This window comes from Neovison vison, chromosome 1, assembly GCF_020171115.1.
Source record: "Neovison vison isolate M4711 chromosome 1, ASM_NN_V1, whole genome shotgun sequence".
NCBI classification, from domain to species: Eukaryota; Metazoa; Chordata; class Mammalia; order Carnivora; family Mustelidae; genus Neogale; species Neogale vison.
In genome coordinates this window covers 8,021,174-8,039,572 of record NC_058091.1, presented here as the reverse complement: position 1 = coordinate 8,039,572, position 18,399 = coordinate 8,021,174, and the positions used below count along the sequence as shown (strand labels likewise).

At 43.7% G+C, this 18,399-nt stretch overlaps 1 protein-coding gene across 1 annotated transcript; it reads right to left on the bottom strand.

The window, feature by feature from the left end:
* Nucleotides 1–1,381: 1,381 nt before the first annotated feature.
* SOD2 (superoxide dismutase 2) lies at nt 1,382–14,276 on the bottom strand. The gene is made up of 5 exons (XM_044242908.1): nt 14,174–14,276; nt 13,640–13,842; nt 7,564–7,680; nt 5,860–6,039; nt 1,382–4,291 (listed from the first exon to the last, which is right to left on the bottom strand). Exons 1-5 carry the CDS (start codon nt 14,194–14,196, stop codon nt 4,146–4,148), a joined length of 669 nt encoding a protein of 222 aa, XP_044098843.1. The 5' UTR covers nt 14,197–14,276; the 3' UTR covers nt 1,382–4,145.
* Between the last annotated feature and the right edge of the window lie 4,123 nt (nt 14,277–18,399).

The following is an 18,399-nucleotide window of genomic DNA, read 5'->3' as shown; positions in this document are numbered from 1 at the left end:
GAGAGAGCCTGATGTGGGGCTCGATCCCAGGACCCTGAGATCATGATCTGAGCTGAAGGCAAAGGCTTAACCCACTGAGCCACCCAGGGGCCCCTCAAATAAATAAAATCCTTAAAAATAAATAAATAAAAAGGACATAAGCTGGATGGATGCCTTTTGTGACATATTTTGTATAATCAGTATTCACTCATCCACCACAATTTTAGTCAATACACAGATAAATCCATAAAATGCTGGGAGTTGGCACCTGAGATGCTCTCCGTATCTATCATTCTACATCAAAGGGATAGGAGTAGCAAACCTAAGGCCTTCAGTCACAGCAGCTGTCATCAAACATCCTTGTGGGTTTTGGTAGGTGAACTTGGTAAGTGAACCCAGCCTTCCAAAAACATGTATTTATACTGAGGACTGTATTAAATCACATTATTTAATAAAAACATTTGAATATGGGCCTAGGATGGTGTGATCAGTACCAAAGACACAAATGAACAAGAACCTTCTGTTCTGGACCTTCCCAAAAGCTCATGTTTTAGTGGGGGCCGAAATAAACACAGAATGTCCTCTGTGTTGAGCACTGAATGCGATGAGGCAGTAAATACCTAGCAAAGCCGAGATCGAAGCACTCAGTCTCCTTCCTTTTCACAATGTAAACTGAGAGGTCTTACTTTTCTTCCTATGTTCCAAAATAATCTTGAGAACAACACCCATTACAAGCACAGGGGAAGAGCAGACAGCATGACCTCACCGAACACAATGCACCTTACCTCCCTTTCCAGAACTGTTTAAGTCCAGGGATAGCCGCGTGAGGTGAACTGAGATCTCCCAACATGAGTGGATAAAATACCAGCTACCCAGAACTTTACAGAAAAAAGTAAACAGCTTTTTTTATCACAAGATGTGCTATATATAGTTAAGGCAATGTTTTTTTAAAGATTTTATTCATTTATTTGACAGAGAGAGCAAGCACAAGCAAGAGACAACACAAAGGGGGAGGGTCAGAGGGAGAGAATCTCAAGCAGGCTCCCCACTGAGCAGGGAGCCCAACACACAGGGGGGCTCAACACCATGACCCTGAGATGATGACCTGAGCCAAAACCAAGAGTCAGAAGCCCAAATGACTGAACAGCCCAGGCGCTCCAAGGCAATGTTCTGTCTGGTTAGTGTGGGGAAGATGTTCTAACTTGATAATTTAGTATCTAAAATATTACAGTATTACATTTTCAGCTGTTACTACAGATATGAATAGACTTCCTATGCCTTCTGAGTTTTAAGAGTAAAATTGCAACGACCTTTTATTTATTAGCCCAGTCCCACAGGAAAGCAGTAAAAATGATAAAGCATTTTAAGATTATTTTGACACACAAGCACAATGCAAGACCTCTTTTTATAGTTGACAGATTCTTTTATTAACAATCAAAAAACTTCACACAATAGGAAAATAAATGTTTCTCTAATGGATAATTAAATGAAACCTATCCAAGACCTTATAGGATTTTTAATGCATCCCAGGTTTGATGCATACCTTCAGAGATAGGCCATCTGCTTGCCCAACCGTTAGGTATGACTGAAAATGAGAAACAGTGATTTATAAAACTTCTACCTAACAGCTTTCCCAATGCAAATAAAACAGGAAATAAAATTTCTATTTAGAACTAGTTTTAGATGACTCACAACACACATCAATCTTTATTTTATCATCATGATGTTATTTTTTTAAATATATAATTACTAGAAACTCAAATCTCATTTTAAGATCATGAATTTGAGGTGTGCAGTGAAATTTGTAGTTTCTCTCAACCTCAAAGTCTAATTATCACACAACAGTTCCAGCAGCAGATTCTACTTGAGACAGTATTTGTCTCCTGCCCTGTTTTCTTCCAGCACTTATCACACTATGGTGTTTGAAGCACATTTCAGATTAGAACAAGCACTGCTGAGTTGGTCACAAAGATCCCTCCTGGATGAACAACAAATGCTTGGTTCATTTCAGAAGAGATGCCTTTTCCTTTTTCTATTTCTTTTCTATTATGAGTAACAGGGCTAAAAAAAATCTTGAAATCTCATTTTCTGTCAAATGATTAAAATCTTTATCTGTAAATTATCTTAGTCTCTTAAAATCTATCTGATGGGGAGGAAAAAAACAAAACCTTAGGGAAGAACAGCATGCTTTCCCTTGTTCCCTCAACACAAAATCAAAGCAAAAATAGAGCCCCATAGAAATTTCAACATTGAATATTTTTTGAAATCTTAAAGCTTAATAACAGTCAAAAAGCTTTCTATGAATCAGTAATCTCTGCGTACCTGCTGGTTCAATACAAACCAGGATCTGGAGGACTACTTGTGTTCAAAACGCGGTCTTTCAGAAAGGTTCCACTTTTCTAAATGGTCCATTTAAACGGAGTTCATTGCCTTGCTTATACTTGTATGTGTGTATATATCCGTATGTAGGTGTGCATCTGCATACCTACGTACAGGCACGCGTGCATACATCTGTACACATGCAAGCGGTAAGCCCGGCTCTCGTTGGACTCCACGAAGTCACTCCACTGCAGGAGAAGGATGGCAATCCTGGTCCCCCCAGTGTCTTCAACCCACAAGCACACACGCAGCTATCACTCCTCTCATCAACGCGGCCGACCATTCAGAAAACCTAAATACTTTCTAATTGAATTCTAAAAGAAAAGTGCCTTAAATTTAATTTTTTTAAACTTCAGTCTTCAATATCGAAACTGCTAAGTTACCCCATTTTTCCATGCCAAATATATAGAATGAACTTGGGGAAAAAATAATATACTAACTCGGGAAAACATTCAGTTACTAAAATAGGCATAAGAAAAAAATCTATATAGAAAAACTATTCCCACGGAAGGTAAAATCTATGTGGGTTGCTCACCACAGCATTATCTGAATAAATAACAATCAGAAACCAATGAAATATTCAGTAACAGAACTGTAAGATAAATTAGCAAGTGTCCAATTATACAGCCCCCCAAAATAAGGGAAATGATGAAACATGGAGCGCATAACAACTTAGGCCAAATTACAAGCGGCTCCCTGCTACACTTAAACAGTCCTGCAAGCAGGAAACAAGAACACAACTGGACAGGCTGTGTCACTGGATTACGGGTATCACTTTCCTTTACTTAAAGGACTATATAATATAAAGCTTCTATAGTGACTGTGCATTTGTTTAAAAGAAAAGAAGATCAAATATGATGGAGTAATTCAAAAACAGGTCTTTGAAAAGCAATGCTCCTGTGCAGGGACGTGCCGCTGGCCACATCCAGAAACCAACCACCTGCCGCTCTGGGAAGGCAGCACCGACCCAGACTGCTGCTCTCCAGGGGGTGCTTGTGAACAGGCAGAGATGGGGGGCAAGTGCTTGGCCAGAATGGTCTGTGGCCTCATCCCCAACATTTGTTTTATCAATAAGGCTCAGATTTGTCTCCTTTGAGCAGTCACCTAACACATTTCTGTTTGATGACAAGATTCCACATAAAAGTCCTATTTCTCCCAACAGAAAAATTCAAATGCATGACTATTTCCTTTTCATAATAGAGCAATTCTCAATTAGCAATCAAGTGATTTTTTTTTAAAAGACAAAATGGTGTTAACCTTGTGAAACATGTGACCAAAGATAATTAAAGGCCCACGGGTGATATCTACCACAAATACTACTAGACAGATTACTTACAAAAAAGAGCAATTTTCAATAGAAAAACTGAACATTTCCCTTGGGAAACAAATTTAACCTTTTCTCATTAAACAACTGGGCAAAGGACCAGGTTTTCTACAAGTGCAACAGAACAAGAGCAAAAAGGCTTCCCCGGAGGCCCTAAGAGGACAGGGATGAGATCTTTTTGACAGTTTTATGATGGCAATTATAACCTGCTGGCTGTTTCAGCTCTCAGAAGAAGATGTTCAACCAAAAGACTAAATCAAACAAAGCACTTACTATTTTCAGTTGCCCAATAACAAAATTTGAAAACAAGAAATTCATAGCATTAAATCATGTTCATCAAATGCTTGAACAAGCTACATTAGGAAATGCTACAAAAGAGCAGCTTACTAGCATACTACGGTACTCTGCACTACTACAAAAATAGTCGCGAGCAGCTTATTTTGCTCAATGTAATGATCATGTTTTACTTTTTGCAAGCCATGTATCTCTCCGTTACATTCTCCCAGTTGATTACATTCCAAATAGCCTTTAGGTAATCCGGTCTGACATTTTTATACTGAAGGTAGTAAGCATGCTCCCACACATCGATCCCCAGTAGTGGAATAAGACCTATTAGAGACAAGGGGGAAAAAGCAAAAACTGTAATTTCCATCTAAAACGTGACTTAAACGTTCTTCTACGCACACAAAATTGCCCTTTACAACATTCCCATCTATTTTCCAATTTCTTTTACAAACAGGAAATTTGCCAAGAATAAATACAAAAAAATTTTTTTTTATTTTAGTCTTTGGAAGAAAATGTGATAAAGAGTGAAAAATTTTAAATAAGAGTTTGGAAAATTAAGTATAATATTTTAAGAGCTGTTCTGGAAATACCAGCAAATCTACCCATGAGCCAATTCTTGGGCGGGGATCAGTAAGGTACTATGTTTGTGGGGGTGGTTAAGGACCTTCTGAAGCAGTCAGTGGAATTTTAGGAGAACCTGCTCTGTTCCCAAGTCTAATAATGTTAGTCTCAGAAAATACAGAACATTTGTAAGACACTAACAGAAAGAATAAGTTAACAAGGGAAACTAAACAAGACCAAAGAAAAAGAGACACTGTATAAAGAAGGAATTACTTCTACAACACTCATTTTCAAAAACTCTCCAACTAAACGACAGCTCTCCTCCGGGAAAACAAGTACCAGCCAGTAGGTCTTGAGCAGTGGAGAGGTTGGTCACTAATCATGTATTACGAGTAATTAAGGTAACAAAGTTCATAAATGATTTTTCCTCTCCATATACTGCCATGACTTTCACGGATTTTCATTCCAATGGGTTTTCCTCAAGTGGAAGAGAAGCAGGTATGGCCAGGGTTTACCTGGAAATCACAGCCTCGTCGGTCAGGCACCTTCAAAGATAGACCTGACTCTCCACTGCACTCTTCAGCATCTCACTTTGCCAAAAGAGCCATTAGATCCTGACTAATTCTGAATGTATCTAGGGCAGTGAGGGATGTAAGCAAGTCTGTGGACATACACAGAGGCAGAAACCGGGGCTGAGAACTACTGGTTACGGACACTGAAATGTCACTGCAGGTCGGTTACACTGCAGATCAAAGTTCCAACTAACAGCTGGATGTCTTGTGACTATTTCCTAAAGACATTCTGATTCAATCTGGCTCAACATGAAAAAGGATTTGGTGAGCCCAGCCTGGAGCTTCTAAGCCAAATATTTTCCTATACCAAAACCAAAACCCCCCAAAAGGCCTAAGTCTGGAAATCTGAGCTCCCGTGCTACTCTGACCACAGGTGCACAGCAGATGGGCTGACAGTCCAAGGTCTGAGGTCAGACTCGGCTTCCAGGTCTTATCCTTATGCGGTGTTTAATCTAATTTCAGTGCATGTAATTATGTAAGCTGGTATGCATTCTCTGTCAACTGAAGCAGAGTTTATGTTCAAAACATGTTTTGTTAATGTATCTGTAACATTACATGTGCTAGTTTTACAAAACATCAAGGGCTCTTAAAGCATTTTTGTTCATAGGAGAATCAGACTACTATCAGCTGTTAAGATTTACTCACATTAGGACATACTCAAGATAGGTTTAATCACTACTCATGTTCCTTAATTCAAGGTAAATGCTTTACCGTGAACCATCTCACACTAATGAATATGAAACAATTTTCAAGCCAAACCTGTTGTTCCTTGCAGTGGATCCTGATTAGAACAAGCAGCAATCTGCAAGCGTCCCTGATCCTTATTGAAACCAAGCCAACCCCAACCTGAGCCTTGGACGCCAACAGACACAGCGGTCAACTTCTCCTTAAATTTGTCGAAGGAACCAAAATCACGTTTGATGGCTTCCAGCAATTCTCCTATTAAAAAAAAATCCAAAAATACCCACAAGTGAACATACTGCAACAATAAATAATTTTATTACATATATTAAAGTATGCCTGTCATGAGGCACAAGATACCAACTAGACAACACATGGAAAACATAACATAACCCAGTGAGCCCCAACATTACTCCTTCCCTGACACTAGCATCATAAGGTCTCACAACCGTAATTCAGGTGTTACTGAACCATGTTAGAGGGATTTCTTTCCTCACTATGCTATTTCCATCAGAAAAAGAAATAATATTTTCCATTATTTTGTTTCCCTTCAACAGAAAATTTTACTTCAACTTCTACCCTACCTGTTCTGTCTCAATTTGGGAATAAAATTTTATGGCTGTTATTTGGTTCTTCCCCAAGGCAGTCAAGATCTTTCCTATCACAATCATGTAATTTTAAAAACAGTGATTTTTGTCTTTTATTACCAAAGGGTACACTGTAAGAGCAACAGTCCTTTTATTCTGTACCAATGTAACATACAATTCTAGATTGAGCACATCAAAGCAAGTAGGCCAAAAATATCACTACTCTGATTCCACTGGTTTAAAGTAATTACCTATTGTAAGCACAAATAATAAAATGGTACAGATAACCCAAAGTGTCAGAGAACCAAGACCTGTTGGCTAAATATGGGCATATATGACATTCTACTAATCCCAAAACCTCAAAAGTATTAGACCTAACCCATCTGCAGACCTAACCCATAAAAAGAAATGCCCAGATTTGCCATATTTACTCTCCCTTAATCTTTACTTCCAAATGAAATAGCTTAGTACAAGCACCTAAGATGACTTCCAAAAAACAAGTAAGAACAAACAAACGAACAAATCCACAGAAACTTAAGGTGTATGCCACAAGCTGAGAGACAGGGAGAGCTCTATTTCCACCCCCTCCGTTCCCTGGGATGAGGTGGGTAATGAAGTCATCTGGGCCTCCAGAAGAGACACAAGAAGTCAAGTAAACCCACCAGAGTGAACAGACCATTGGCTCTGCAGTCCCCTCATTTACCCTCCAGGTGTCCTGGAGAATCTCATTTCCTGGGACAACTGACTTTTTATCAGTTAGGAAGAGCAGGAAAGTAACAGCAAAAGGCACTATTCTAAGCATTTTACCTTTGATAACTTACTTAGTTTTCCAAACAGCTCTATTTTTGTCCCTGTGTCATACAGATGAAGGAAGTAGGTACAGAGTGATTAAGTATGTGACCCACCCCAGGTTGCTCAACTTCTCTAAAATCCGTTTGCCAGTTAGAAGTACAGTACATTTCAACCAGAACTTGACACATATCTGACACTCTGTGTGTATACAAAAAAAGCTGATGACATAACTACCTGAATGTAGTCTCCATTCCTACATGTGCCCCATTCAAAGTTACAACTTTGTTATACTCCTTGCTATGAAAAATGTGTCACTAAATAACGTAAGAATTAACATAAGAAAAGCAACAGGCATTGCTGTTGTGCACAGAATATAGCTAAGACTACACCAATATCTACCAACCTTTGGGTTCTCCACCACCCTTAGGGCTCAGGTTGGTCCAGAAGATGGAATGATTGATATGGCCTCCACCATTGAACTTGAGCCCAGGCTGAAGAGCTACCTGAGTTGTAACGTCACCTGTAATGTAAAGAGACAAACATTTTTTTTCTAATTCTTACTTTTCAAACATTCTGTATACCATTTTCTTTGGAAAAAAATCTGATAATTGGACTAGCTTATTTGTAACATCCCTATTGGTCCTAAAATTCCACAATTTACACACACACACACACACACACACACAAGATTTTCTTCAAAAATTATTTGTCCCGGTGGATTTTCAGTTCAATTAATGTCCTGAACAACTCATCAGTGGCCCAGCAGGGAGTGCATGCAGAAAATTCTTTCCTGAGCTCCAAAGACCTCAAAGTTTTCTTGGATATTAAAGATTTCAGCAATAATGAAAACAAAGATAGAAAACAGTGAAATGAGAATATGCGTAGTTCTGTAAACAGATTAAATGTTAAGTTTTCTGGGGCACCTGGCTGGCTCAGTCAGGAGAGCACACAACTCTTGGTCCTGAGGTGATGAGTTCAAGCCCCGTAATGGGAGGTAGAGATTACTAAAAACAAATAAAACTACTTTTTTTTTTATAAACATGTATTTTTATCCCCAGGGGTACAGGTCTGTGAATCGCCAGATTTACACACTTCCCAGCACTAACCATAGCACATACCCTCCCCAATGTCCATAACCCCACCCCCCTTCTTCCAACCCCCCTGCCCCCAGCAACCTTCAGTTTGTAAAACCACTTTTTTAATGTTTTTTTTTTTTAAGATTTTATTTATTTATTTGTCAGAGAGAGAGGGAGAAAGAGCGAGCACAGGCAGACAGAGAGGCAGGCAGAGGCAGAGGGAGAAGCAGGCTCCCTGCCGAGCAAGGAGCCCAATGTGGGACTCGATCCCACGACGCTGAGATCATGACCTGAGCCGAAGGCAGCTGCTTAACCAACTGAGCCACCCAGGCGTCCCTAAAACCACTTTTTTAAATGGTAGATTTTCAACTCTCATTTTCTACTTAGACAACTCTTCATTGGCAAATAGTTCAATGTTCCATAAACAAAAACTCAGCATATTCAAAACCCAACTCCAGATTTTCACTCCCAAACTTACCCAATGGCCTTCCCCATCCCAGCAAGTGCCAGCTGTTTTCTCAGGACATTTTTTTTTTTTAAAGATTTTATTTATTTATCAGAGAGAGAGAGGGAGAGAGAGCGAGCACTGGCAGACAGAATGGCAGGCAGAGGCAGAGGGGGAAGCAGGCTCCCCGCCGAGCAAGGAGCCCGATGTGGGACTCAATCCCAGGACCCTGGGACCATGACCTGAGCCGAAGGCAGCTGCTTAACCAACTGAGCCACCCAGGCGTCCCTCTCAGGACATTTTTGATAACTAGGTTTTTTCTTTCTTTCTTTCTTTCTTTTTTAAATTAACATATACTGTATTATTTGTTTCAGGGGTACAGGTCTGTGTACTTTGTCATTTCTTACTCCTTTCCCCACATACCATGTTCAACCCACCAACGTACCCAACAGCAAAGCCAGCTCTACCTTTAAAAAAGATCCAGAACCGGGGCGCCTGGGTGGCTCAGTGGGTTAAGCCGCTGCCTTTGGCTCAGGTCATGATCTCAGGGTCCTGGGATCAAGTCCCGCATCGGGCTCTCTGCTCAGCAGGGAGCCTGCTTCCCTTCCTCTCTCTCTCTCTGCCTACTTGTGATCTCTCTATCAAATAAATAAATAAATAAATATTTTCTAAAAAAAAAGATCCAGAACCAATCCCTTCTTCGTATTTCTGGGGCAGACCAGCAGCATCACCTACCTGCATCTGTGCCACCATAACCCACAATGGTCTCCTGCTTCCACACATGCCCCCTACTCTCTGTTCTCACCACAGCCAGAGAGCTCCTCTAGACCCCACACTACTGAGGCACTCCTCTAGGCAAACCCCTCCAAAGGCTGCTCCTCTCACTCAGAGTGAACCCCAAGTCCCTACAATCTGCTTGCGAGGTGCATCATCTGACCCAGCATTTCCTTGTTGGCCCAGCTCCAGCCACACTGGCCTCCCTGCACTTACAAAAGCAGCTCAGCCTGCTCCCAGTTTAGGGTTTCCGCTGACTGCCGTTGCCTGGACTGGAATACTCTTCCTGAAGAGAGCTTCGTGGCTCATTCCCACATTTGTCCTTCATGTCTCCACAGACATCAACCTCCTCAGTGGAGCCTTCACAAACCACAATACAAATGGGCAGTTTTCACCAGGCCCCAACTTGTTTTTCTTGATAGGACTTATGGCCCTGGAATACCACTACATATTTACTTGTCCATCTGTCTCCCCACTAGAACAAAACCTCCAGTATTAAGGACTTCAGTGCACTGCTGTGTCGCAGGGGCCAATATATCGCCTTCTAGGGGCAACCTGGGTGGCTCAGTGGGTTAAAGCCTCTGCCTTCAGCTCAGGTCATGATCCCATGGTCCTGGGATCAAACCCCTCATTGGGCTCTCTGCTCAGCGGGGAGCCTGCTTCCCTTCCTCTCTCTGCCTGCCTCTCTGCCTACTTGTGATCTCTGCCTCTCAAATAAATAAATAAAATCTTGAAAAAAAAAATCTTAAAAAAAAAAATAAAATCTTGAGTGACTTCTACATACCAGGCACTCAATAAATGTTTGATTGACTAGATAACGGAATATATTAAATGTAGTATTCATGGAAAAAAAATTAATTCTCTGATATCTATACCAAAAAAGTCACATTGGAAAACTTTTTTCCTACCTTGGCAATAAGAAAGCAAAATAAAATATTCTTTTTCATGCCTCTAAGAAGCTAAGATTAACTATTTGGGAAAATTCCCTTGTTCAATTAAGTCCCAAGTGCGTATTATTCACAAGATACTAAGAGACAAAGTGGAAGACACAAGAACCACTGAGGGCTGTGTGCTTAGGGAGTTTACATAATAGAAAAAGTTCTCTAATCTGCTCTTGGGGCATACCTCAAAGAGGAGAAACGGGCCAAGTGATCTCAGAATACACAGATCATCTTGGAGAGTTGTTTTTCTTGTTATTATGTTCACAGGATAATTTTGGTATAGATCAGTGTCCCTCTTAGAAATTATTCCAGGAAAATCACCCTAAAAATAAATGTAGATTTTATATTGTTTTTTAATAAATCAACAGTAACTAAATTTTTCTAATGGGAAAGAAACATGGTTATTGAAAACTTAATAATCTCAATAGATTAATTAATCAATAATTAATTGATTATTAAGCTTAATAATCTCAATCTCTCGAAGTTTATTTCACCGTTTTTTCAAAAGATTTTATTCATTTATTTGTCAGAGAGAGAGAAGCATGTGCACAAGCAGGGGGAGCAGCAGGCTCCCCAATGAGCAAGGAGCCCAATGCAGGACTCAATCCCAGGATCCTAGGATCATGACCCAAGCCAAAGGCAGACGCTTAACAACTAAGCCACTGAGGAGTCTCTACTTCATTATTTTTAAATTTTAATACAGAGGTGCCTGGGTGGCTCAGTTAGTTAAGTATCTGCCCTCAACTTGGGTGGAGATCCCGGGGTCGGGGGACCAAGCTACTTGGAGGGCTCCCTGCTTGGCAGGAGGTCTGCTTCTCCCTCACCCTCTGCCCCTCCTCCCTGCCTGTGTTCTCTATCTCTCTCTTTCAAATAAATTGAATAGCTAGGGCGCCTGGGTGGCTCAGTGGGTTAAGCCGCTGCCTTCGGCTCAGGTCATGATCTCAGGGTCCTGGGATCGAGTCCCGCATCAGGCTCTCTGCTCGGCAGGGAGCCTGCTTCCTCCTCTCTCTCTGCCTGCCTCTCTGCTTGCTTGTAATCTCTCTCTGTCAAATAAATAAATAAAATCTTTAAAAAAAAAAAAAAATTGAATAGCTAAATAAATAAATAAATTTTAATACAAATTTGGGGGGTCCCTGGCTGGCTCAGTTGGTAGAGGATATGACTCAATCTTGAGATTGTTGAGTTCGAGCCCCATACTAGATAGAGTTTACATTAAAAAATAGGGGCACGTGGTTCAGTCGTTAGGCGTCTGCCTTTGGCTCAGGTCATGATCCCAAGGTCCTGGGATCTAACCCCGTGTCAGGCTCCCTGCTCTGTGGGAAGCCTGCTTCTCCCTCTCTCTCCCACTCCCCCTGCTTGCAATCCGCTTCTCATTGTCTCTCTCTTGGTCAAAAATGAATAAATAAAAATCTTAAAAAAAAAAAAAACAGTAATAATAATAACAGAAATGTTGGGGGGGTATTACAATCTGCTTTTAAAAATACTATTCTTGGGGCACCTAGGTGGCTCAGTAGGTTAAGTCTCTGCCTTCGGCTCGGGTCATGATCCCGGGGTCCTCGGATGGAGTCCCACATCGGGCTCTCTGCTTAGTAGGGGGCCTGCTTCCCTCTCTCTCTGTCTGCCTCTGCCTGCTTGTGATTTCTCTCTCTCTGTCAAATAAATAAATAAAATCTTTAAAAAGAAAAATAATACTATTCTTGGGGCACCTGGGTGGCTCAGTGGGTTAAGTCCTCTGCCTTCAGCTCAGGTCTTGATCCCAGGGTCCTGGGATGGAGCCCCACATCGGGCTCTCTGCTCAGCGGGGAGCCTGCTTCCTCCTCTCTCTGCCTGCCTCTCTGCCTACTTGTGATCTCTGTCAAATAAATAAATAAAATCTTTTAAAAATATAAATAAATAAATAAATAAATAAATACTATTCTTGAGGAGCCTGCATGGCTCAGTGGCTTAAAGCCTCTGCCTTCAGCTCAGGTCATGATCTCGGGGTCCTGGGTGGAGCCCTGCATCCAGCTCTCTGCTTGGCAGGGAGCCTGCTTCCTCCTCTCCCTCTGCATACTTGTGATCTCTGTCTATCAAATAAATAAATAAAATCTTTAAAAAAGTAAATAAATAAAAATAAAAATACTATTCTTAAGTTCAACATTTTCTTCAGTTTCAATTCAATTTTTTTCCTGTTAAGTACAATAAAAGTTAAATACTTTTGTTTGAAAAGTATTTATTTACCTACCTGTAATGAGACTGATGATGTTATTTCACTTAATATTGTCGCCCCAAATTCTCAAACATGGATATTCAGTTCAACAGTCTTTAATATATATAATTTTTTAAATAAAAGAAAACTCTACCGAAGTTTATTAATTTATACTCAATATAACACAACATAATATACAGCTTTTTTTTTTTCAGTAACTTTCATGCAAACAGGTAAAGGTGTGATTGCACAAGAAAAGAACTGAAATTAAGCTGTTTTTAAAATACTGAAGAGAAAGGTTCAAGTTGTCAGGCGTTGTCATGCAGGAAATAATTTCGCAACTGGGATATTCCCCACCTTGTCATTATTAGCACATCTTTCCCGATTTTGTTATTTTCTAAAACCCCTTTCCCGTACAAATCACGAAACTACCCTCCTCCCACCCCCGCCACAATAAGGTTCCCGTCACAAATCTTCCAGAATGTGGCAACTTCCTCTTGTTTTTGTTGAGCCAATTACCTCCTGCGATGAGGCTGAAATACTACATCTGCCCACTAGATGGCCCCAGTCAACAAGACGTCACGGTCTGACATTTACTCAGCAAATTTCAGGGGACCTGAAGTCCGTAAAAATAAGGAAACAAAACATCGTCAAGGCGGGCAGCTAATTACGCGATACCCGTCAGTGACTCGGCTCGGGCGAGCCCCTGCGGAACCGGCTGGCAAGGGTAACGCGCCTCTGCACAGCGACAGGAAAACACCGAGTCGCGTACGCGCACGCCCCAGACACACAAAGTCCACACACTTCCTACTGGTGTTGTCAACTGGGCTCTTCAGGAAAAAAGACAAGTGTAATCCGTATTCTACCACAATACCGAAGTCTAAGCACTAGCAGGTACGCACAAGCCTGTTTCAGCCTCGCACAGAACGACCGCCTTCCTCGCGAATTCTGACCCCGCGTCGACGCCGGGACACGCGGAGCCGCTCTCCCGCCCCGAAGGGCCCGGGCTCCCCCGCGGCCACGCCTCGCTCGGCGCCCGGCAGCCCCGCACCTACCCTTCTCCAGCGCCTCCAGATACTTCTCCTCGACGGCGTTCAGGTTGTTCACGTAGGTCGCGTGGTGCTTGCTGTGGTGCAGCTGCATGATCTGGGCGCTGATGTGAGGCTCCAGGGCGCCATAATCGTACGGCAGGTCGGGGAGGCTGTGCTTCTGCCTGGAACCCCGCGACCCCAGCGCCGGCACCAGCGTCCTGCTCGCGCTGCAGAAAGAGCACACACGGGACACGGACCGATTCGCTCACGCGTCTACGCAGACCCAGCGCCGCCTGGGCCTTTCTGCCGCTTGCTCGCTCCCCCTCCACATTCCCTGACGCGTTACACCAACGCGGCAACCCCGCGCCGCGGCGGCACCCGGACGCGCTCAGCGGACACCTGCCCTCGGGCACCACCGCCCGCCGCTTCTCCGCGACCCCGGGGCCTCCAAGGTGCCCGGGACCCGCCGCGCCGGCGCGGGCACGCAGGCAGGGGGGGACCCTTCGCCCTCGGGGCCGTGACCCGTCTCCGCTGCGCCACGCGGCCCCGGCGCCTCACCTGCGCGCTGCCCGGGACAACATGGTGGGCTCTGCCCGCGGACCACACCTCGGAGATCGAGTGGCCGCGCCGACCGCCCGGCGTACACACACGCGCACCCCCGGCCGCGCCGCAAGGACACCGCCGACCTCCACGGGCCCCGCCCCCGGCGCCCGCCGCTCCCACCCGCTCCCACGCCGGGGGGCGCGCGGCCCCGGGGTCTGCTCTCCAGAGCCAGCCCGCGCGCGGATCCCAGGGGAGGCGAGAACGAGGGTATAAGGGTCCTGCCCCAGGGGTCCGGGGGAACGGCGGCCCCCACTTGTCCGCTCTGGGCGTGCGACCAAAGGGAAGGCCGCGCTCTACCTACCCCCATGGTGGAAGATGGTACGGTCCGCAGTCCCGCCCCTCGGGGGCCCGCGGGGAGGGCCCCGGCCGGCTCTTCCACGCCCCTGGTGAAGGGGGCAGTTCCGTGAGCCGCCGTGGCGCGCCCTAGCGGGCTGGGGAGGTCCCTCCGGAAGAAAGGTCCTTCCTGGGCGCTGGTAAGGTGTACAGCCAGTGCTCCTCCAACCGCTGCCCGGAGTGACCTTTCTCTGCGACTGAATTTGACCTTGGGACCGGGGCCAGGACCCGGGCGGCCTGATGGTAGAGTTACTGAATGCCTACCATGTGCCAGGGACTATGCTGCGGGCTTTATATGCATTTATCTTTATTTCACTCCTAGAGTAGGCATCGTTGACTCCAGACGACATTAATGAGCTCACTGAAGTTAAGCCGGTTGCCCTGGTCACACAGTTAATAAGTGAAAGCGTGGATTAGAACCGAAAGTTCGTACTTTTTTGATGACTAAGCGTTACCAGGGCGGTCCTGAGTTTGTTCAGAGGGACTTCCATGAACCAAAAGCTCAGAATATTTTTAAAAAGTACAACAGAAGATTCTTTCCTACTGTGTCTGATGAGCTGCATCTAATGCTTTCTTAACAATGAAAAAAAAAAAAAAAAAGAATCCTGAATTGTATGACGACTCCTTATACAGAAGTTAGGAAAGCCTTACACAATTATTGGCAAAAGCTGGTCCTTATTGAATAGAATAATATAAAAGGAAGCTAAGAGTAGGTCCTGAATAGTTTCAGCTACTCTCTTCCATCCCCATCCCCACCCCTCCCCTTCCCAAGGATGACTAGGATTTGGGGTGTGGAATAGCTAACGGGAACCACTGAGCTGGCTTCTCAGCAAGAGCGCTGGGGCTTGCTGACAGTTGCGAAACTAACCAAGAATATGTGACCAGGTAAAGGAGGAAAATCAGGTTGCAGGCAAGTAAGACATGTGCTTAAAACTCAAACATATGGGGGGTGCCTGGGTGGCTCAGTGGGTTAAAGCTCTGCCTTCAGCTGAGGTCATCATCTCAGGTTACCAGGATGGAGCCCCCCATCCGGGTCTCTGCTCAGCGGGAAGCCTGCTTCCTCCTCTCTCTCTGCCTGCCTCTCTGCCTACCTGTGATCTCTCTCTCTCTCTCTCTCTCTCTCTGTCAAATAAATAAATAAATAATCTTTAAAAAAAAAAAAAGCCCCTCAAACATATGGTTGGTTACAGAAATTAAGAATCACTTACTTTAGCTGAACTGAGATATAAAGTAGTTTTTCAGTCAAGGTAATCTGACATTGATATCAGGAAGGGCAAGTTAGTTAGAAAGCTGTTCTGTGAATCCTAGCTGAGGTCCTAAGAGCCTAGCTCTGAGAACTGGAAGAAAAGGACATTTTGAAGGATGAAATAACAGAATTCAGTGACAGATCAGTCTCTAATAAAAGGGCTTGTTCTAGTGAGAACAAAATATCCCTGTAAGGTGACTGAACCCAGTTAGGCTGCATGGATGTACTCCTAGTTTGTACAGATGATGATACTTTGAAACTCAAACTGATTCCCTCAGGAGATGCCTTTTTGAACAAGCAACAATGGGGGGGTGCTAGTAACAGTAAGTCTGGTAGAAGTGTCTCTAACATCATAACTGTATCAGCTACATCCTTCCAGAAGACAACACTAGCTGTGAGAGTATCTGGATTGAGACCAAGGACTTGGGGGATACAAGAGATTAGAAGTTTTTTTAGCTCCCTGGTCTGCCACACCCAATAAACAGGACTCTTTTTTTCTTTTCTGTTGGCCACTATGTGAAGTACTCATTCAGCGTTGGTTAGATTACAGTTCACCGGGGTCTGTCCCAAATTCCTCCAGCCAGCTCAGAATGTCATCTGCCACATCCGGCATCATCATTGTGCATTTCCCTTGCATCAACTTCCCAAGGCTACTCAGACCCACCATGCTCTACCAACATATTGGCTGGAGGAGGCAAAATATGGGTTGAGATTAAATCATTTTGAGCCAATTAATCACATTCATGTTCTAGTGACTGAGAGTCTCAAACACAGAACAGCATATCCATTCCCTCATGTAAAAGCAATCTGAAGTAGGCAGTCCAGGGCTGGGATGATGGTGCCATGAAATGATCAAGGACCCCAGATTTGCTTCACGATGCATGATAGTTTCTGGAGCATACCAGCCATCTCATCTCCTTCCATGAAGAGGGAAGAACAAAAGTTTGGACCCCAGCTATGTCCCTTTTAAGGACCCTTTGTAGTAGTTTTGCCCAATGGATTCCACTCAGAATTTATGCACAAGGCTACACTTAGCTACAGAGAAGCCTGGAAGATGTAGTCATCATTTAGCTGTGTACATTTCCAGACTGAAAAAAGTGTAAAATCTAATCTCCAGACTCATCTCCTGCATTTGACCCAGGTCATAATTCTTGGACCTGAGCTTGAGACTTCTCCTCTGTTCTCATGTTGGGTTGTGCTTTCAGTCACATTTGCCTCTCAGCCTCAGTGAAAACCCAGCTTCCTAAAGCTGCCTTTGGCATCAGGTCACCTGACTCTTCCCACCCTTGCTGACCATAAGCCTGGGAAACCAGAATGAAGGAGGGTAAAAAGAAAGGGGCCCCATATTTAGAGTTCAGCAGATCCCTCCATAAAGACTGTGCAACATCTACCCCTTTAGGGGAATGAATAATCATCATAACTACTCCAGGTGTATTGATCAGAGTTCCCCAGAGAAACAGACTGGATATGATTTGTATATATGGAGAGAAAGAGATGTATTAAGAAACAGAAGAGAGGGGCAACTGCCTGACTCAGTTGGTTAAGAGCCCAACTCTTGATTTCTGCTCAGGTCACGATCTCAGGGTCATGAAATGGAGTGCGGGCCTTGGGCTCCATATTCAGCAGAGAAGCTGCATAGGATTCTCTCCCTCCCTCACCCCTTCTCCCTTGCATGTTCTTTCTCTCTCTCTCTCTCCAAAATAAATAATCTTTTTTAAAAAAGGAAACAGAATTGATATGATTTGTATACAGAGAGAGAAAGAGATGTATTATAAGGAATTGACTCATGAATTATGGAGGCTGGCAAGTCCAAAATCTACAGTGTGAACCAACAAGTTGGAGACTCAGGACAGCCAATGGTGTGGATCCAGTGCAAATACAATCTTTGGCAGAATTCCTCTTGCTTAGGAGGTCAGTTTTTGTACTACTCAGGTTCTCAGCTGATTGGATGAGCCCCATCCACATTATGGAAGGCAATCTACCCCAAATTCACCCATTTAAATGTTAATTTCACCCCAAAAACCCTCCAAAATGACATGTAAAATTAGCCACCGCACCAGGTTAAAAAAAAAACCAACATGGCCAATATATTCTGTGTGAGGAGTGTGTTGATATTCATATCCCAGGATTATCATGAAATAAAACTGAACTCATGGGCACAGTTCTAAGAATAATTCCCGAGAACCACCCAAGATGAATGGACTCACATCCCTGAGGGCAATGACCAAGCATAAGGATCTCAGGGTAACTATATTTCCTGTCCAGCACATGTCAGGTGTTACGCCCCACACCTAGGAACCAGAGTAGGTGTGCAGGAGGCTCAATCTCATATACCACAGAGGTTCAGATTTTGGTCCACTGGGAAGAGTATGAACTTTGGGTCCTTCCTCAAGCATGTTCCAGAACACTAGCCATCCTGGTTTACATCTCCCATCCCCCTGCATTGGTGCTGGCTTACATCTTCACTGGCCCTTTTGTGGGAAAAATAGCAAAAAAAACCATGTGAAATGAGCCTAAAGGTGTCTTTCACCCTAAAAGTATTAATTTAGGGGCACCTGAGTGGCTCAGTCAGTTAAGCAACTGCCTTTTTGGCTCAGGTCAT